Source organism: Petromyzon marinus, unplaced genomic scaffold (assembly GCF_048934315.1).
Source record: "Petromyzon marinus isolate PM22_M1 ecotype Great Lakes invasive population unplaced genomic scaffold, UKy_Petmar_22M1.pri1.0 PM_G_Scaffold_4, whole genome shotgun sequence".
Lineage (NCBI taxonomy): Eukaryota > Metazoa > Chordata > Hyperoartia > Petromyzontiformes > Petromyzontidae > Petromyzon > Petromyzon marinus.
In genome coordinates this window covers 3,277,032-3,298,374 of record NW_027422983.1, presented here as the reverse complement: position 1 = coordinate 3,298,374, position 21,343 = coordinate 3,277,032, and the positions used below count along the sequence as shown (strand labels likewise).

At 51.5% G+C, this 21,343-nt stretch overlaps 2 protein-coding genes across 6 annotated transcripts in view; one reads left to right on the top strand and one right to left on the bottom strand.

Annotated features, from left to right (window-relative positions):
• Nucleotides 1-10,520, top strand: part of LOC142916565 (cadherin-2-like) — a 42,951-nt gene extending 32,431 nt beyond the window's left edge. The window contains exon 13 of the mRNA XM_076061685.1: nucleotides 10,257-10,520. Coding sequence (XP_075917800.1) covers nucleotides 10,257-10,520 — 264 coding nt within the window. The remainder of the gene's footprint in view (nucleotides 1-10,256) is intronic.
• A 2,234-nt stretch (nucleotides 10,521-12,754) lies between these two features.
• The window catches only part of LOC142916604 (uncharacterized), a 37,205-nt gene continuing 28,616 nt past the window's right edge, over nucleotides 12,755-21,343 (bottom strand). For 3 of the 5 annotated variants that reach the window (XM_076061747.1, XM_076061743.1, XM_076061745.1), the window contains 2 exons: nucleotides 17,295-17,354; nucleotides 12,755-13,229 (listed from right to left, as the gene is read on the bottom strand). In XM_076061747.1, coding sequence (XP_075917862.1) covers nucleotides 13,071-13,229; nucleotides 17,295-17,354 — 219 coding nt within the window. In that variant the 3' untranslated portion in view covers nucleotides 12,755-13,070. The remainder of the gene's footprint in view (nucleotides 13,230-17,294; nucleotides 17,355-21,343) is intronic. The other 2 variants (XM_076061744.1, XM_076061746.1) reach the window with 2 other exon arrangements.

Genomic DNA, 21,343 nt, shown 5'->3' with positions numbered 1-21,343 from the left:
ACACTGCCCAGGTATGGGAAACCCTCCACTATCTCCACAATTGCCCCATCACCGATTGGGAGTTGTGGGGGTGGAGTGTCCGATGGTACTAAATACCCAGGCAGGTGCTTAGTTTTGGTGGGGCTGATGGTAAGGCCCCACCTCTTAGTGGCACGCTCCAGTCTCAGCAGCAGCGTCTCCAACTCCTCCTCTGACTGAGCAGCTATTACCAAATCATCAGCATACATAACGTGGTTGAGCAATAGGGAGCCATCCCTTGACCGCACCCGGGCATCGATCAGCCTCCCATTATATCTGTACCATATGGAGATTCCCTCGGTACAGCTACTGAATGTTTCACGAACTACGTGGTCAAAATAGATGTTAAATAATGTGGGAGCCAGAGGACATCCCTGTCGCACCCTAAGGTGTACAAGGAATGGCTGTGACTCCCGGCCACGTAGTTTTACCCGAGCCCGCTCACCATCATGAAGGTCCTTAATGATCGTGAGCAGAGGGTCAGGTACTCGAAAAGCACGAAGAACGACCCAGAGCCCAGGCCTACTGATGGTATCATAGGCCTTGACCAGGTCAATAAAGCAGAGATGTAGGTCTTGTTGGAATTCCCTACACCTCTGCTGTAGCAGATGGACAGAAAATATGGCATCTGTACAGGACCGCCCTTTCCTGAATCCGCATTGGGGCTCCGCAAGCCTCTCCTCAGCGTGCCTGGCAAGGCGATGCTGAATAATCCTTGCCAGGACCTTTCCCGGCACACTGAGGAGTAAGATGCCCCTATAGTTGTTACAGTCTGTGCGGTCCCCCTTCTTAAAAAGGGGGACCACCAGGGCATCCTTCCAATCCTGCGGAACCCGTCCAGTGGTCCAGACTGTTGTTATGATGTCATATAGGGCAGTCTGTGCACAAACGCCACCCTCCCTCAGCATTTCGCTTGGGAGATCATCTTTGCCCGTTGCCTTTCCTGGTCTCAGACTCCGGATCGCCCTCAGTACTTCCTGAACAGATGGCACTTCAGCCAGCCACTCACAGGGGGTGACTTCTTCCAATATTTGAGGCACCGCAGCCTCAGCAGGGTCATCCTCACTTTGTGCCACGATGTTTTCCTGGCTGAGGGATTTTCCCTCCCCCAGGACCTCACAAAAATGCTCAGCAAATCTGCAAACCTGTTCCTGGGGGTCGGAGATTGGATCACCATTTTTCCCCCTAATGATGGAAATAGGTGTGGCGCTGCAGGTTACTTTTTTGATGGAGTTAAATAGAGATTTGTGATCACAGGCCACTGAGGCAGACTCCATCTCCTCAGCAACCCGCGACCACCACCCATCCTTGCAGCGCCTCACGGCTCTCCGAACCTCCGAGCGAAGGCTGCGGTAAGCCTCCTCATTCTCTGACGTGGGATTCTGTAGCCGATGACAGTGGGCCTGTCGCTTTTTCTCAACCATCCTGAACACCTCCTCTGTCAGCCAGGGTCTCTGGGGAGGTCTGGACCGCGTACCTAAAGCAGCCATTGCAGCTGCATGAGTCACAGTCCTAAACCTCGCCCATTTACCCTCGACATCAGGAGGAGTGGGGGACGATGCCAACCCCAGCCGCAGGCGATGATGAAATTCTCGCTTGCAACTTTCATCAGATAACCGAGACCAGGCCACTTTTGGTTGGAATGGGGTCCTGGATGTACACCCACCACCAGAGCGGAAGAATGGGCGGCGGATCTTACAGATGACAAGTCGATGGTCAGAGGGCAGATCAGCTCCACGGTAGGTCCTGGTGTCAAAGACATGGGCTCGCATCCGCTGGTCCGGCACTATGTAGTCCAGCAGATGTTCGTGCTTGGACCCGGCATGCATCCATGATGTTGTGTGGATGCGCCGATGCCGGAACAGCGTGTTGGTAATTACAAGTCCATGGGCTGCACAAAAATCTAGCAGCCTCCTACCGTTGTTATTAAGCTGATCCGGCTCATGCCCTCCAATCACTCCAGGCCAGGTGACAGCATCATGACCAACTCGGGCATTGAAGTCACCCAACAAGATGACTCTATCCCGAGGGGCCACTTTCGCCAGCACCTGTGACAGGAGGCCATAGAAGGCATCTGACTCATCGGCTTTGCCTGCATCCCTCCACGGATGTTTGTCTTCGGTGGGGGCATAAGTAACCACGACCACCAATCCTCGCGTCCGATTGATGGGAAGGCGAGCTCAAAGTAGCCTGGGGTTTACAGCTTCCCACACCTCACCACCACGCTCCCACGCCCCCTTCATTTTTTTGTTCAAAATAAGAGCCACACCCTGTTTGGCAGTCTCCTGCCCCGAGTAGAAAACTGTCCACCCCTCATGGTGGCAGGAGCCAGAACCGGTACACCGGACCTCCTAAATGCCACAGAGATCCAGGCGGTACCGGTCCAGCTCCCGACAGAGGAGTGGTAGCCTCTCCACCGCAGTGAGCGTTCAAATATTCCACGTGGCCATCCGTAGTGGCTTTTCGTTGTTTCTGGAGGAGCCCCGAGGGTTGAGATTCAATCTCCTGGCTCCGCCAATTGGGGTTTGGCCAGGAAACGTCATAGACGCCTGTCCCCCCGGGGCCTCCGGCACAAGCTTATTTGTTACATATGTAGTGTTGTAAGGATGAGCAGACTTCTTTAGGAGGCACACTCTGTTTATTGTATTATTTCCTTATACAATGCTTAACACACACAGAGGGATATTCGGTCCCCTCACCCGATACCCTAGGGAGGTACAGCCTCCGGACTTGGCGGGACTCACACGTCTACCGCTAACCTCCTTGATACCTAAGGAGGTACAGCCTCCGGACTTGGCGGGACTCACACGTCTACCGCTAACCTCCTTGATACCTAAGGAGGTACAACCTCCGGACTTGGCGGGACTCACACGTCTACCGCTATCCTAGTCCTCCGGCTAGGACCTAGGGGAGGCTATCTGACCCACCGCTGGCCCGGTGGGTCCTGACCACTGGGTATGCCGAGCCTTAGCCCTTAGAAGGGCTGGAAGGCTGGTCCAGGGTCCTAGCTAGGCTTCAGCCCAGTCTTCTGTCTTCGTGCAGGGAAAGAACTCCCCGAGGTCCGTTGGGTCACCCGTCTTATACTCCTTCGTGGCCAGGTAGAACCAATCATACATTCCCATGTGGAACCGTCTGATTGGTTCGTACAAAACCCTGGCTATGATCCGTTTCACCTCGACTGACCCCAACCTTTGTACCCAGGGGTAATGCTGCACTGCCCTGGTGGCAATGCAGGTTACGCAACAGCGCGTAGTTAACACCTCTACATCACCCTCTCCTTCGGAAGCTCCAGCCGTCCTGGCTGCAACAATGGGAAACTCCGAAATTACCAACGGTAGAAGAATTGTGAGTGTGCCTCACGAAAAACAAGAACAATAAAACCCCTATAAATACCCCCCTTAACAACATAACGTATGTACAAGGCACTAGACATGCCAAAGAACATCATAACAACCGGCGAGATTTCGCGCGCGTGTGTTTCGCGGGACCATTGTAGGGGATGGCAGGCTTTGTCGGCGGCACAAGGGAAGGAGGAGGATGAGCAAGAGCATCCGGTGGGCCTTTAGGCATCTCCACGCGGACACCTGCTGCTCCACGGTCCATTGAGGTCGAACGTGGCCTGCATGGAGCCGTCACTCCCGCGTCATCTGCAGGAGGAATGACACGCCTGCGCTGTGGATTAGGCACCAATGGGGCAACATCTGGCTCGTCGGACGCGTCGCACACTCGGCCCCCGTGTCGTGTGTGTTGTGGAGGGACGCGTGGCATGACGAAGGGTTTCAACCGAGAGGGGTGAACGCACCAGCGACGCCGTCCCCAGCGAATTTTAACACATTGGGGACGCAGGACTTCCACTACCTCAACCGGGCCTCGCCATGGTCTGAGGAGTTTGGCCGACGTGGACACCGGCACCTGGGGGCAGTGGAGCCATGCCCTGTCTCCCGGTGCCCACGGATGCGTGTACGTCCGAGGGTCATGCAGTCGCAAATTCGCCCGTTGGCGGGAAGCAGAATTTTCAATGGCGGCCTCCCGTGCCTCGGCCAACTTACGGAGGCTGAATCGCAAGTGGTCAACGAGCTTTGACTTTTGCGGTGGCTGTTCGATTTCCAGCCGAACGTCGGCGGGAGGAAAGGCATCCCTGCCGTACATTAGAAAGAACGGGGAAAATCCCGTCGCCGCTTGAGGTGCCATACGGTATGCGGTGAGGACCCCCGGAACCTGTAAGTCCCAATCGAGGTGGGATTCATCGACCTGATGGCATAACATAGCGGTGAGAGTTCTATGAAGGCGCTCCACCATGCCGTCGGTCTGGGGATGGTACGGCGAAGTGCGCACTTTCTTAGTGCCCAACAGGCGGCACACATCATTCAGCAAGGCTCCCGAAAAATTTATTCCCTGATCGGTCAGCAACCGTTCTGATGCGCCCTTGTCCAGGACGTAGCCCTGAACAAAGGCGTCCACAACGGCCGCTGCCGACTGGTTGGGGAGGGCCCAGGCCATAGGCCACCGCGTAAAATACTCTACCCCAACCAGAAGGTACTTATTACCCCGTGGCGTAGTAGGAAAAGGGCCCAAAATATCGAAAGCCACCAACTCAGCATCCCAATGCATCAACAAGCCGTGCTTCATGACGAATGAATTAAATTTGCCCTGTCTTGGAGCCGCATTATTCGCGTGGCGACGCAACCTCAGTAACGACATGTCATCGCTCTGGTGCCGACCCCATTCGGCCAAAGTTAGCCCCAGCAAATCGTCACTGGCCATTGGATCTGCATGATCCGACATGGGCGCTGAGGCGGCGGGAAGCGTGGCTGACACCGTTGTGAGAGGCGTGACCTGCGCAGGCAGTGGCGGCTTACAACGGCCCGAGCCCAAAAAACATGCACATTTTTGAGCCAGCGGGAGGCGAGACAACGCATCGGCATTTGTGTGTTGTGCACCCCTACGGTAAGTGACATTGAAATCGTACTCCTGAAGGACTTCGAGCCGTCGAGAAAGCAGCCCGGACGGTTGGTCAACCCGCAGAGCGTACTGTAAAGCCGAATGATCAGATCGCACGGTAAAATGCTGACCATACAGGTACGGCCTGTATTGTTGAATAAAAAAAACAATGGCCAGCAGCTCACATCTGGTCACACAGTATCTTTGTTCAGCAAGAGACAAGACTCTGCTACCATAGGCAACAACCCTTTCAATGCCATCAACTTTTTGGGACAGAACACCCCCAATCCCCGTATTGCTAGTGTCGGTGTCCAACACGAATGGCACGGAAAAATCGGGGTACACAAGGGACGGTGCCGCCACGAGCGCGTTCCGCAAGGAGTCGAACGCGGCCTGTTCTGCGTCCCCCCAATGAAACGCCACCCCTTTTGACGTAAGGGCGTGGAGCGGCTTGGCAATCGTCGCGAAGCCAGCAACAAACCGGCGGTAGTACGACGCAAAACCAATAAAACTATGAACATTGCCCGCAGATGTAGGGGTCGGCCAATGTTGAACACATTTGGTTTTTTCAGGGTCGGTAGAGATGCCCAAGCGGCTAACTATGTGGCCCAGATAGCGCACAGACTCACGCAGAAGATAACACTTCTGCGGCTTGAATTTCAAGTTAGTGGCCCGCATTTTCAAGAAGACAGCACGCAACCGTTCGATGTGTTCGCCGAACGTGCGGCTAAAGACGATGACGTCGTCAAGATAAATGAGACATGAGTCCCACTGGAGCCCAGCGAGGACCAGCTCCATGAGCCTCTGGAACGTCCTGGGGCCGAGTGGAGACCCATGGGCAATCTATTAAACTCGAAAAGGCCCTGTGGTGTCCGAAAAGCAGTCTTAGGTTTTGACGCTTCGTCGAGGGGGAGTTGCCAAAACCCCGACAGAAGGTCCAAGGTGGAGAAATAGTGCACCCCTGCCAGGGCATCCAATGACTCGTCCATACGAGGGAGAGGGTAGGCGTCCGCTACCGGGATTTTATTTAGGCGCCGAAAATCAACGCAAAAACAGAGACTGCCATCGTGCTTTTTGACCAGCACTATTGGAGCACCCCAGGGACTAGTGGAGGGAGAAATTATATCGGCCTCCAGCATGTCATCCACAGCCGATTTAACATGCTGTTTCTCCGCCGGGCTAAGCTGAAACGGGTTTTGTCGAATCGGGGCAGCGTCACCAGTATCAATGTGGTGATGCAGCAGCTTGGTACAGCCAATATCAAATTTAGATTTACTGAAGACATCGGAAAATTTTCGCAGAAGAGCGCGCAATTTAATTCGCTGCGAATGAGACAGATCACCCGTGTCTGTGCAAAGCGCGTCCAACCATCTCTCATCCGATTCGGAAGGAGGTGGGACCTGCGGCGTGTCATGCACGTGTCCCACGACTCCGGTCCCCAACGGCACCGGGGTCGCGTGAGCGAGCACAGTTCCTTGTGGAATGACGGTTGTGGACAATCCGACATTCAAAACCTGCAAGAACGGCTCCCTGTCGGCTGCTACGAGGGTCTGTGCAGCCACCAAATCTAACCCCTTAGCAGCTGCGTTTGAAGGCCCCAGCAAAATGCCATGTGCCGAGGCCTCCGGGGCTAGCGGTTTTTTAAGTTGCAAGGGCACGAGCATTTGTGTCCCTGGCGGAATGCGGACTGTGCTCGCGACAAACGCCTGCACCGAGGCACTAGCCATGCGCGGATGTGAGGGTGTGGGCAAGAACGCCATCCGCCGACCCGACGGGAGTTTGATGCAGCCTTGATCTACAAGGATCTTAATAGGCATTTTCGTGAGAAAATCAGTGCCTAACAAACACGGCACGGCAAGGGAAGAAGAGACCAAAATAGGCCCTGCCAATTTAATATCTCCAATCGAAATTTGCGCCCGAATTTGCCCGATAATGCCCAGCGAACTGCCATTAGCGGCGAAACACGGGATAGAAACCCGTTCCAAGGGGCGGCATCGTACGGGCAGTATATTGTAAATCAAATCCGAAATGATCGTAGCTGACGCGCCAGTATCGACTAACACGCGAAATTCCACACCCTCGATTGATCCGACAACCACGGACGAACCTGCCGTCGCCGCGACTACCCTATGGGCCAACTCAGACCACTGCCCAGGTCCGAGTGGCCGCGAACAAACGCCAGAATACCCCCCATCACACGCCGAATCGCGAGCCCTTCTTATGGTGCGTTGCGGTGTGTATGGTGTGAATGAGGGCCGAGCGTGAGAGGCGTCGTGACTTGCCTGGTTTTGCCGCGATGCCGTGGACGTCCTGTAGTCCTGGCCCCGGGATGCGGAGGGGCGTTGTCGAGGCGCATGGCAGTCAGAGGAGATGTGGCCTCGTCGGCCACAGTTGAAGCACGTCACGTCGCCGCGTGGAGAAGGCCATCCCCGCTGCTGGTCGTTGCGGCGACCAGCGTGGTCGGACGATCGCCGGCCCGTTGACCTAGTCGCCATGAAGGCCCGGTCGGGGGAGAACTCGGCGTCCCTGCTGGCAGGCTCCGACGTCGAAGCCGAGGCGGCGATGGTCGATTCCGTGTGGAGCAGCAGATGTGCGTGGATGCACCGAGCGGCTCGTAGCGAGCACATACTGTCGTCATCCACCACTTGGATGACGATGCGCAGCTCGCGCGCCAGCTCCAGCATCTTCTGGAGAATGATGGCGTCGATGGCCTCGTCGTCCATGCGAGGGTAACCCACTCTTACCATCGCCAGTAGAGCGGTCTGGAATGCCAATGGAGACTCTTTAGGGCGGCGTCGCCTGTCGTAAAATCGGCTGTGGACGTCGGATGGAGGCCCGTAGACGTCGGACATCCGTTGGAGGGCCGATTGAAGAGTCGCCCTTTTGTGCCTGGGGATGGTGAGGAGCGAGGCGAGAGCGTCGTCGTCCAGAGTGGCCGGTAGCGCTCGGAGCGCCTGTGCGTCCGACCAGCCCACCATCTCTTGGTGGCTCAGGAAGCGACGCTGGAACACCGCCCATTCGCCCCCTTCAGATGTGAATTCCCGGAAGATGGGCAGGCGTTGTTGGAGGGCGGACGTCGTCTCCCCCTCAGCTTGCACCGTCTCGAGCCGGAGATCGGCGATTTCCCGGCCGATAGATTCTACTGTACCGTGTCGGTACAGTGATGACGCGGCGTCCGCTGAGGAACTTGAATTCGCAGCGTCGCGTGCTGATGATGTTGCGGGTTTTGATTGGCCCCCCGCGTTCCCAGGATGCCCCTGGCTTCCGCTTCCGGCGGGATCACGTGGTTCTCTGGCGGGAAAATCAAAATGTCCGCCCCGGCCGATGGCAGGAACGTCTGCCGGCGGTTGACTCGGCCTGCCCGCGACGTCCAAGTTGATCTCCTCGAGAATGGAGGCCGCGGCATGTAGGAGTTGAGCGAGACGGCCGTGTGCTGCCCTGAGTCCGTCCCCCATGGCAGGGGGAGCAACCGGCTGCTCAACCGGTGGCTGGGCGGCCGTCAACGCGGCAGCATTTTCAGTGGAGCTGGCGGTGCTTGCAGGTGAGACAGCGTTATCTTCGTTCTGGCTCCGCGCGTGGGCTGAACTTCTGGTTTCCATTTCCAACCACTCCTGACACCAGTTGTAGTGTTGTAAGGACGAGCAGACTTCTTAAGGAGGCACACTCTGTTTATTGTATTATTTCCTTATACAATGCTTAACACACACAGAGGGATATTCGGTCCCCTCACCCGATACCCTAGGGAGGTACAGCCTCCGGACTTGGCGGAACTCACACGTCTACCGCTAACCTCCTTGATACCTAAGGAGGTACAGCCTCCGGACTTGGCGGGACTCACACGTCTACCGCTAACCTCCTTGATACCTAAGGAGGTACAACCTCCGGACTTGGCGGGACTCACACGTCTACCGCTATCCTAGTCCTCCGGCTAGGACCTAGGGGAGGCTATCTGACCCACCGCTGGCCCGGTGGGTCCTGACCACTGGGTATGCCGAGCCTTAGCCCTTAGAAGGGCTGGGAGGCTGGTCCAGGGTCCTAGCTAGGCTTCAGCCCAGTCTTCTGTCTTCGTGCAGGGAAAGAACTCCCCGAGGTCCGTTGGGTCACCCGTCTTATACCCCTTCGTGGCCAGGTAGAACCAATCATACATTCCCACGTGGAACCGTCTGATTGGTTCGTACTAAACCCTGGCTACGATCCGTTTCACCTCGACTGACCCCAACCGTTGTACCCAGGGGTAATGCTGCACTGCCCCGGTGGCAATGCAGGTTACGCAACAGCGCGTAGTTAACACCTCTACACATATTTAAGTTCAAATCGTAGTTTCGCGGTAATTTTTTGAAGGTGGAGGGGTTACCAGCCCCTCTACCCATCCAGAGCCCCCGTTTAGCCCCTGTGGTGGTCACAGACGCCATGAGGGGAGGAACCAATCGGAATTGGCCCTCCCCCCACAGCACTGTCCACGACAGAGTTGCCCGTCCGGCACCACGAGGTAGGGGGTTGAACACCATCACCACCATCATCACACCACTCACTTGAACATCACCACCATCAAAACACTCACTTGAACATCATCACCATCACACACCACTCACTTGAACACCATCACCACCATTACACACCACTCACTTGAACACCATCACCACCGTCACACACCACTCACTTGAACACCATCACCACCATCACACACCACTCACTTGAACACCATCACCACCATCACACACCACTCACTTGAACCACCATCACACACCACTCACTTGAACCATTACCATCACCACCATCACAACACTCACTTGAACACCATCACACACCACTCACTTGAACATCACAACACTCACTTGAACATCATCACCATCACACACCACTCACTTGAACACCATCACCACCATCACACACCACTCACTTGAACACCATCACCACCGTCACACACCACTCACTTGAACACCATCACCACCATCACCACCATCACACACCACTCACTTGAACACCATCACCACCATCACACACCACTCACTTGAACCACCATCACACACCACTCACTTGAACCATCACCATCACCACCATCACAACACTCACTTGAACACCATCACACACCACTCACTTGAACATCACCACCATCACCACCATCACACACCACTCACTTGAACACCATCACCATCACACACCACTCACTTGAACATCACCACCATCACACACCACTCACTTGAACACCATCACCATCACACACCACTCACTTGAACATCACCACCATCACCACCATCACACACCACTCACTTGAACCACCACCGCTGCGCCTGCAGAGTTTGCGTGCGGCCAATGCCGATGAGATGTCACCTCCGTACGACTCGCTGGCCGTCTTCGCGTACGAGGGCTCCGGCTCCGAGGCCGGCTCACTGAGCTCACTGAGCTCACTGAACTCCTCACTGAGCTCCTCACTGAGCGGCTCCTCACCGTGGGACGCCGACCACAGCCACGGGGTCCTGGACACGTGGGGGCCGAACTTCTTCCACAATCTGTCGGACTTCCACAAGCTGGCGGACTTGTACGCTGGCGACTCAGACTGAGAACATCCACCACTACCACTACTACCACTATCACCACTACTACTACACTCACTACTACCACTGCGACTACCACTACCACCACTATCACCACTACTACCACTACACTCACCACTACTACTACCACTATCACCACTATCACCACTACTACCACTACTATTACACTCACCACTACTACTACCACCACTACTACCACTATTACCACTACACTCACCACTACTACTACCACCACTACTACTACCATCACTATCACCACTACCACCACTACCACCACACCCACCACTACCACCACTATCACCACACCCACCACTACCACCACACCCACCACTACCACCACACCCACCACTACTACCACTATCACCACTACTACCACTATTACCACCACACCCACCACTACCACCACTATCACCACTACTACTACCACTACTACCACTACCATCACTATCACCACTACTACCACCACTACCACCACTATCACCACTACCACCACTACCACCACACCCACCACTACCACCACTATCACCACACCCACCACTACCACCACACCCACCTCACGTCCTGCTGCTGCTGATGTTGATGTTTCAGTTCTGTTTTTAATCCGCCCTTGAGGACAAGAGCGTCGTTTGATTATCAAGGGCGTAGTTTAATTATTATAAATTAAGAACCTTAGCTTGATTTATCACTTGCGCTGCTGAGGAAGGACACCACCGTGACACTCGTCACGGAACAACAACACATCGTACGGTCCACGTGATGTACCGCACAAGCAGCAGAGCAATCCCGTACCGTAATGCCGTACCACCGTGCTCTCACCCTTGCGGGGTAGGCAAAGACTGCTAGTCACGGTGGCTAGGAGATGAACCCACGTCCTCCTGGTACGCAGGTCGTGGGTTCACTCCAGACCCTGACACGGCCTCCTGCTGCTGCTCCTGTGTATTTGGAGTTTGCGCGTCTCCCCATGGCAGTGCGAGTTTTCTCCTGGTGCTCCGGTGTTTTCCCCCGCTCCGCATTTAGAAACAACGTCTCTACGGCATGTTTATTTTTCGTGAGCATTTAGCTGCTGCTGTAAGTGTTCCACGCGTTGAGTTATCGCTTCTCTGTTTTTGTTATATACATGTGTACCCGGTAAAATAAAAAAAATAAACGTTTCTCAGTATCGCGGTCACAGCGCGCGCCCCTTGTACCGCGATGTTCGCGAACGTCACCTCGACTCTTAACGCCGCTTTTTTTTCGCGCCCGTTTAAGGGGGGGGGGTCAGGTCGTCGCGTCGAGTTTAAAATGTTTGTTCACGCACCGCCCCCCTCCGGTCCTTCACTCGAGGCTGAAGGCGACCTAGGGGATCGATTTTCAGGAGCTCAGCCACGTGCAGCTCCGACCTCATCGAAACCGGTGATGTCAACAACGCCGAAAGTTGCGAAGGGCCGAGTTGACACTCGCGACGGGGTTTCACGAACTCGCGACCTTTCCCAACGTATTTCCTCACGTCGAACAAGCAAAAAAAAGGGCACGGAATTACTCGCAGATTTTAAGTGCTTTAATTTCGAGCGTACACTTGACGTCGCCCTTACGAGACGGCACTCGATGAAGCGATATTACAGCAACGAACAGAACAAAATGAACATTTACTTTACAATCGCAACGTATATAATACCACGAAAGTCCACGCCCGCCAGTGACGTTATACTGCTCCTGTTCTGTCAAGCGTGTTTATTAAACAGTTTATGGCCAGTTCATTGCTACTGACGTGAACCATGTGTTGCCTATTCCGAATTACCCAGCTTGTTGTTTTCACGTCTTGAATGGCGTAGCCTTCAAAAGTCGACCTACACACAGTTCGCTCTTCATTGCAAGGCCCGCAGGCCACTAGCGGCCACTGATGGGCCTTTAGCGCGGCCCTCTGACGTACGCCCCCCCCCCCCCGACAATACACAAATGTGAAAACACCCCCCCCCCCCCATCATCATCATGCTGCTGTCAACCCCAGCTGTGGTTTCAAATGTGTGGCCGCCCAACTCAAACTTATCGGCGAAAGTGTCGCCCCCCTCCTCTCTGAAAATTGGTGAGAAACACTTTTATTATTCTTGGTTCTTTCGGTAAAGTCACCACCGCGTAGAAGGGAAACAGTAAAATAATAAAAATATATAAAACAAAATTCTCACGGCGTTTCGACTGCAACACAAGCAATCATCATTAGGTGTGAAAACCACAGCAATAATTTTTTTTCAAATTTTCTTGCTGTGGTTTTCACACCTGATGACGATTGCTTTGTGTTGCAGTCGAAACGTCATGATAATTTTATTGTTTTATATTTGTATTATTTTATTGTTTCCCTTCTACGTGGTGACTTTACCGAAAGAACCAAGAATATGAATCCCTGCAGTCACAAAAGCTTTAAATCAACAGAAAAACACTTACTTAAAACTGAACACCCAAAATATTTTAACTGCGGTGGCTAAAAGTCTCCACCCTGGCCACCATTTCGCCAAGAACATTGAACGCAAAACAACGTTAAAACAACGTTAAAACGTCGCTCAAAAAAACACTGATTATTTATTAATCCTCAGGTTCAAAAGCGTAGACATCTGGATCCTCAAACCAGTCAAAGATGTTGCCCCACTCTATTGCAGGAGGCTTGCTGGGAGGTAACGCAGATATCATCCTCCCTCGTTTGACCTTTCTTGTCGACGCAGCTTTTCTTGAGATCTCGCTCGCCTGTGACAAATGAACACATCGAAGACGCCACAACAACACCGCCATCGTCAACAGTCACAAAGATGCGGGACGCAAACGCAGAGGCGCTCACAAAGAAGCACGGCGAGATGCTCCCTTGGGATTACACTGAGAGATGGTGAAAGGAACAACGTTTTCGTTGTCCATCCACCCGCACCTTCGATTAGCACAGTTGGCTACGTACGGTGGTGCCAAAGTAGTTTAACACGTACACACGCACGGACGTACGCACGCACGTACACACATACGCACGGACAGCACGAGGGACAGATAATGTACACAGGGTTCGTGGCTACGCACGGTGGTGCGAAAGTAGTTCAACACGTACACACGCACACACGCACGTACGTACGTATAGACAACACGAGGGTCAGATAATGTACACAGGGTTCGTGGCTACGCACGGTGGTGCGAAAGTAGTTTAACACACGTACTGCACGGACAACACGAGGGTCAGATAATACACACGGGGGTTTCGTGACATCATTCAAACTGTTGAGAGAAGCCACCTTGGGCAGGAGAGGGACGATGGGACGATGGTCAAGGAAAAAACGGACCGGAGTGGCATCCAACGGAAGATACTCGACCGAGGCGGCGCCAACCGAGGAGATGGAGCGATGAATTATGCCCCGCGTGCACAGGCGCTAGGTGTGGATCATTATAGATCTGCAGGATCGCGAGAGATGTGGCGATTGTGCGGGGAGGCCTCCGTCCGGAAGGTGGAATGATTACGGCTGATGGGAGTCTCCATGCCACAAAAACAAGAATGTAGAAGCGTGAAAACGAGGGCACCAAACATGTGACACGAACACAATATTATTGTAAACATTAAACAGCATTTACATAAAAGGGGGGGGGGAGCACTCAAAAGCTCCACACTGATAGATTCAAGAATCCATGGCTACGCTGCCATCTCCTGACCACCTCATAGGCCATGCCTGGTAGTCCCCGGCAGTCTCCCATGCAAGTATTGCACCGGCTAAATCCTGCTTAGTGTCTGAGATCTGACAAGAGTGGGCCCATTTAAAGATCGGTCAAAATTGTTGGCTTGAATGGGTGGGTGACCAATCGGGTGACTGGCATTGACGCTGCTATACGCGGACTGGGAATGAGAGCGACCGCCTAGAAGCAATGCAATGAGATAAGTGGACAATAGAAGTGACGCTGCAATACGCGGACTGGAAATGAGACGCCTAGAAGCAATGCAATGAGATAAGTGGACAATAGAAGTGACGGCGCAGAACTGCAATTGCTGGCTCATGCCACACTGCAGGCAGAAGGAGTTCTACAGAAGGTGAGCGGCGCTGTCCACGACGTCTTGGAAGGAGTTCTACAGAGGGTGACCGCTGTTAACAACGTCTTGGAAGGAGTTCTACAGAGGGTGACCACTGTCCACGACGTCTTGGAAGGAGTTCTACAGAGGGTGACCGCTGTTAACAACGTCTTGGAAGGAGTTCTACAGAGGGTGACCGCTGTTAACAACGTCTTGGAAGGAGTTCTACAGAGGGTGACCACTGTCCACGACGTCTTGGAAGGAGTTCTACAGAGGGTGACCGCTGTCCACGACGTCTTGGAAGGAGTTCTACAGAGGGTGACCACTGTCCACGACGTCTTGGAAGGAGTTCTACAGAGGGTGAGCGGCGCTGTCCACGACGTCTTGGAAGCTGGTGGGAGTAGCCGCAACTTGACCCCACCACACACAACTAGCCGATCGATTAAATGGCGCACCCATTTATCCAGAATGAGAAGTTGTATTTATATTGGAGGAATCCGATGAGCTATGAAGCTGTTTTTCACAGATGTCCGGTACTATTAACTATTTTTTTTTATTTTACCAGGTAAGGCCCACTGAGCTGTATAGCTCTCGTTCAGAAGTGACCTGGCCACAAATGATAACTCGACCAAGTGGCTTATCACGTGGAAATGTATAGCAGCCAAATACTCTAAAAAGCCACGTTTTTAAATGTGTAGGGAACAATCGGAGGACCTGGAGAAAAATCCACGCGACCACGTGGAGAACACGCAAGCTCCAAATATACAGCAGGCGTCAGAGTCGGCATGGAATCCACGACCTCCTGTATGCCAAGTGAGGCCGTTAACATTTCTCCACCGGTAAGAAGGCCATGTCAGAGGTCACAACAGCAAACAATACAAGAACACCACAATAGGAGTGCAAAGTATAGGAAAGGTAAAAAAAATGAATAAAAAAATATAAACAAAAAAAACTAAACCATTTTGATCTTACTCTTTGTTTTTTTTCGGTAAAGTCACGTAGGTTAAAAAAATCAATAAAATAAAAATAAATGAAAACCAATTTTTTTTTTATCTCAGCAGGTAAAGCCCATTGAATGATGAGCTTCTTTTAGAGCGGCGAACTGGCCACAGACAGCAGCTCTACGAAGCGGCTTGCCGCGTGAAACGTTGCTGGAGAGCAACAATGATCTTTTGGAGCGAGAGACAAAAGTGCGTTACGTCGTGGGCATTGTTGAAACCGCAGCGCCCAGGGAGATCAAGCCGGATTGCAAGCGAAGCGCACTCATTCTAGATTGGAAGTTGTCGTGACTGCAAAGGATCCACACACTCTGGCTCTTTCGGTAAAGTCACGTAGGTAAAGAAAATAAAAATAAAGGTTAAATATAAATTAAACCACGACGTTTTGATTGCGACACAAAGCGGTCATCATCAGGCAAAGGGGTCAGCCTCTAAAGGCAAAGTGTTTGTGAAGGTTTGGGGATGGGGGGCATAGCCCAAGTGTAGCACACCAGAAGCACGGGCGGTGCACGAGTGCCAATGTAGCAACAATGTAGCAACAATGTAGCAACAATGCCAATGTAGCAACAATGCCAATGTAGCAACAATGTAGCAACAATGCCAATGTAGCCAACAATGTAGCAACAATGCCAATGTAGCAACAATGGCAATGCAGCAACAATGCCAATGTAGCAACAATGCCAATGTAACAACAATGCCAATGCAGCAACAATGCCAATGTAACAACAATGCCAATGCAGCAACAATGCCAATGTAACAACAATGCCAATGCAGCAACAATGCCAATTTAGCAACAATGCCAATGCAGCAACAATGCCAATGTAGCAACAATGCCAATGCAACAACAATGCCAATGTAACAACAATGCCAATGTATCAAACAATGCCAATGCAGCAACAATGCCAATGTAACAACAATGCCAATGTAGCAACAATGCCAATGTAGCAACAAAACCAATGTAGCAACAATGCCAATGTAGCAACAATGTCAATGTAGCAACAATGCCAATGTAGCAACAATGTCAATGTAGCAACAATGCCAGTGCAGCAACAATGCCAATGTAGCAACAATGTAGCAACAATGTAGCAACAATGTAGCAACAATGTATCAACAATGTAGCAACAATGTAGCAACAAAGTAGCAACAATGTAGCAACAATGTAGCAACAATGTAGCAACAATGCCAATGTAGCAACAATACCAATGTAGCAACAATGTAGCAACAATGCCAATGTAGCAACAATGCCAATGTAGCAACAATGCCAATGTAGCAACAAAACCAATGTAGCAACAATGCCAATGTAGCAACAATGCCAATGTAGCAACAATGCAACAACAATGCCAATGTAGCAACAATGCCAATGTAGCAGCAATGCCAATGTAGCAACAAAGCCAATGTATCAAACAATGCCAATGTAGCAACAATGCCAATGCAGCAACAAAACCAAACGCTGGGGATGCGGGGGGGGGGGGAATTAACTAGGAAATTAAATAGTCTAGAACCCGGCACATATGATGGAACAACCAAAAACATCTTCTTGGTTCTTTCGGTAAAGTCACGTAGAAGGGAAATAATAAAATAATACAAATAAAACAATCATTTTCGTATTGTTTTATTTTTACCGAAAGAACCAAGATTATGAATGCAATACTATACAGGCATATCCTTGGCAACTTCATAGCAACACCTGGTATCGTTAGCAGACCCCACAAGGTATATTCAACATCTGCCACAAACAATTTTGCAAGAATTTAAAGTGTAGTGCTAAAGCCTCACTCGGATTGTGCCCGTGTCATCGTCATCGGAGTCACCTGACCCCTCGGCATCAAAAAGGTTCTGAGGAAAATGTAAACAGTGATTAGCACAAATAAACTTGGGCATCTTCAGAGGTCAAATCAATTTCTAGGTTCACCTCCTCCAACCACATCTTGCACATCGCGTGCACTGCAGCCATGACCAATTTCATTCCACAAATGCCTCAATGACGTAGCTGCTGCACTTGGCACAGCCACGTTTCAAAGCTGCCTGAGTCGTTTCAAGGCCCCGGTTATGGTTATTCAGTTGAGGAAATTGTTTCCATTGAAAATCAAGTCACTTGAAGTAATCAATCCCATTCATTAAAACAGCTCATTCAAGGGGGGGGGGGCGACGTTTCGGCCACAACACAAGCAGCCATCCTCAGGTGAAGGAACAGAACTGTCTGGACGACAGCGCTCCAGTGAACACCGCTAAGCTTGGCAGCGTCTTTTAAGCGGGGTGGGAGGAGCAGAGCCCCTTGACAAAGGAGTTTACATATCAACAGAGGAATTTATCATTTAAGTAGCTAAGTTAATGTGAAAGATTAGCAGGATGTTAATGTGAGGAATGAGCATGTAACTGGGAGATTAGCATGATGTTAGTGTGAGGAATTAGCATGTAACTGGGAGATTAGCAGGATGTTAGTGAGGAATTAGCATGTAACTGGGAGATTAGCAGGATGTTAATGTGATGAATTAGCATGTAACTGGGAGATTAGCATGATGTTAATGTGAGAAATTAGCATGTAACTGGGAGATTAGCAGGATGTTAATGTGAGGAACTAGCATGTAACTGGGAGATTAGCAGGATGTTAGTGTGAGGGATTAGCATGTAACTGGGAGATTAGCATGATGTTAGTGTGAGAAATTAGCATGTAACTGGGAGATTAGCATGATGTTAGTGTGAGGGATTAGCATGTAACTGGGAGATTAGCATGATGTTAATGTGAGGAATTAGCATGTAACTGGGAGATTAGCATGATGTTAATGTGAGGGATTAGCATGTAACTGGGAGATTAGCAGGATGTTAATGTGAGGAATTAGCATGTAACTGGGAGATTAGCATGATGTTAGTGTGAGGGATTAGCATGTAACTGGGAGATTAGCATGATGTTTATGTGAGGAATTAGCATGTAACTGGGAGATTAGCATAATGTTAATGTGAGGGATTAGCATGTAACTGGGAGATTAGCAGGATGTTAATGTGAGGAATTAGCATGTAACTGGGAGATTAGCATGATGGTAATGTGAGGAATTAGCATGTAACTGGGAGATTAGCATGATGTTAATGTGAGGGATTAGCATGTAACTAGGAGATTAGCAGGATGTTAATGTGAGGAATTAGCATGTAACTGGGAGATTAGCATGATGTTAGTGTGAGGAATTAGCATGTAACTGGGGGATTAGCATGATGTTAGTGTGAGGGATTAGCATGTAACTGGGAGATTAGCATGATGTTTATGTGAGGAATTAGCATGTAACTTGGAGATTAGCATAATGTTAATGTGAGGGATTAGCATGTAACTGGGAGATTAGCAGGATGTTAATGTGAGGAATTAGCATGTAACTGGGAGATTAGCATGATGTTAATGTGAGGAATTAGCATGTAACTGGGAGATTAGCATGATGTTAATGTGAGGGATTAGCATGTAACTAGGAGATTAGCAGGATGTTAATGTGAGGAATTAGCATGTAACTGGGAGATTAGCATGATGTTAGTGTGAGGGATTAGCATGTAACTGGGAGATTAGTGTAGTGCCGTGAATTCACTCGGACGACAACCGTCTCTTTTTCCGCCGTCACTTTTATTCCATCGTTCCGTACACACAGTAATTCTCTCCGTGCTCCGCCAACTCGGACACTCCGATTTACTTCAGCATCGTCCGTGCATCACCTTCCACACACAGTGTTTCTTCGCCTATCTCTTCACACACAGTGTCTTCCCTTCCACACACAGTGGTTCGTCTTCTATCTCCTCACACACGGTATCGCCACTATCTCTTCACACGCAGTGACTTCCATCTATTCACACACAGTGACTCTATCTATCTCCGCTAACGCTGACTCTCCCTATCGCTATTTACTGTCTTTGGGGTCCGGCTCTCTATCTATTCTTCCCTAACATTTCCAGCTGTCTTCTTCGTATCTCTTCACCTCTCGTCAACAACTGCCCAGCAACAACTCTCCAGCAACAACTCCCCAGCAGCAACTCTCCAACAGCAACTCTCCAACAGCAACTCTCCAACAGCAACTCCCCTCCGTTCAAACCACCTCGCGTTTTATCCCCTCTCGCATTAGCCTTAATGAATTGCCACGTGGCTCGCTGGCCGTTTCCCGCCAGCCCGCACCTGTCCCCTTCATCAGACATTCAGACGCCACCACTTAACGTTAACAGCCTCTCGACCAATCACAGCCCTCGTGCCACGACTCCCTTAATTACTTGGGTTTGTTTACGCCACTCGCGACTCGACCACCTGTTTGAACTCGTGTGACCCGTTCTCCTTGTCTGTCTGTATGTACTGTAGATGGCCAATTCCTATGCGCATTATCTACTCCACTACATCACCCCCCTCCCCCCGTGATGAAAGAACTTAGCCGTCCCTGGCTACGATATACTCGAATTGGAGTAGTGGAGTGAAGCGGACGGAACGATGACAACATATATACATAACGCATTTGCAATATACAACCATTTTGTACAATCACGCAACGACACGCACACAACACCTTTATACAGAATTCCCAACCCCCAAAGTCAATGTATTGTATTCCTTCTGGAACGGGTTCCTGCTGCCGGTCCATCTCCCCTGCACGGGATACTCTGCGGTAAGGGAGGGCCTTGCTCGTCTTGCCAATGAACCCTACGCCCATCCCTGTCCCAGCGACACTCAGCTGGCGGGGCTGTCCGTCGTTCCCGGTCAAGACGGCCATTGGTCCGGATCTGTGGCCGTTCAATTGGCGTCCAGTCGGTAACCCTGCCCAAAAAGGGCGATCCTGCAGGCACACGGGGGGCAGATCTCTGGGACACGTGCACTTGTGACCTCCCCACAGGTTCGTCGGACACATCCAATACAGGCCGCTCTCGGATGGGGGATGACGCATCATATGGTAACACAAATTTCTTCAGGCGCGACGGGTGAACAAACCATGTCCGACGACCGAATTTTATTCGCACACTCTGATCCCGTAAAACCTCCACAATATCAATGGGCCCCTGCCAGGGGCGGTGAAATTTCGGGGACGTTCCCACCAGCACCATGGGGCAGTGCAACCAGGCTTTATCTCCAACACTCCACGGCTCTCGTGGCCGCTGCTTGCCGAACAATCTTTCGTTAGCGGCTTGTCGTCGTGCCGTATTTTGCAATGCAGCCTCTCGGGCTTCCCTTAGACGGTCCAAAGCCACCTGCATCGGAGCAGGCACCGTCGTAGATTTCTCCCATTTTCGAATTCCCAATTTCACAATAGCCGGCGCTTCCGGTTCCCGTCCATACATCAGAAAAAATGTCGAGTACCCCGTTGAGGCATGCGGGGCCAATCTATACGCGGCCAGCGTCGCTGCAACATGCAGATCCCAATCATCTTGAGCGGTGTTTACTTGGTGACAAAGCATGGACGTCAGCGTCCTATGCAGCCGCTCGACCATCCCGTCAGTCTGCGGGTGGTACGGGGACGTCCGAATCTTTTTGGTCCCCAGCGAGTCACACACGTCCTTAATCAATTTCGATGAAAAATTTCTGCCTTGGTCAATAAGCAAATGTTCCGGGGCCCCCTTATCTAATACGTATCCATTCAAGAAAGCCTCAGCGATCGACGTCGCTGACTGGTCTACTAGCGGCCATGCCATCGGCCAACGAGTTAAGTATTCCACCCCGACGAGCAAATATCTGTGCCCTCGGGGGGTGACGGGAAACGGACCCAAAATATCCAGTGCCACAATTTCGTTCACTCTCGAAACTTGAATCGATTGCAAAGGGACACGATATGGCCGTGCCGGCGCTTTCCTCCGTGCACATTCCTGGCACGCTTTTA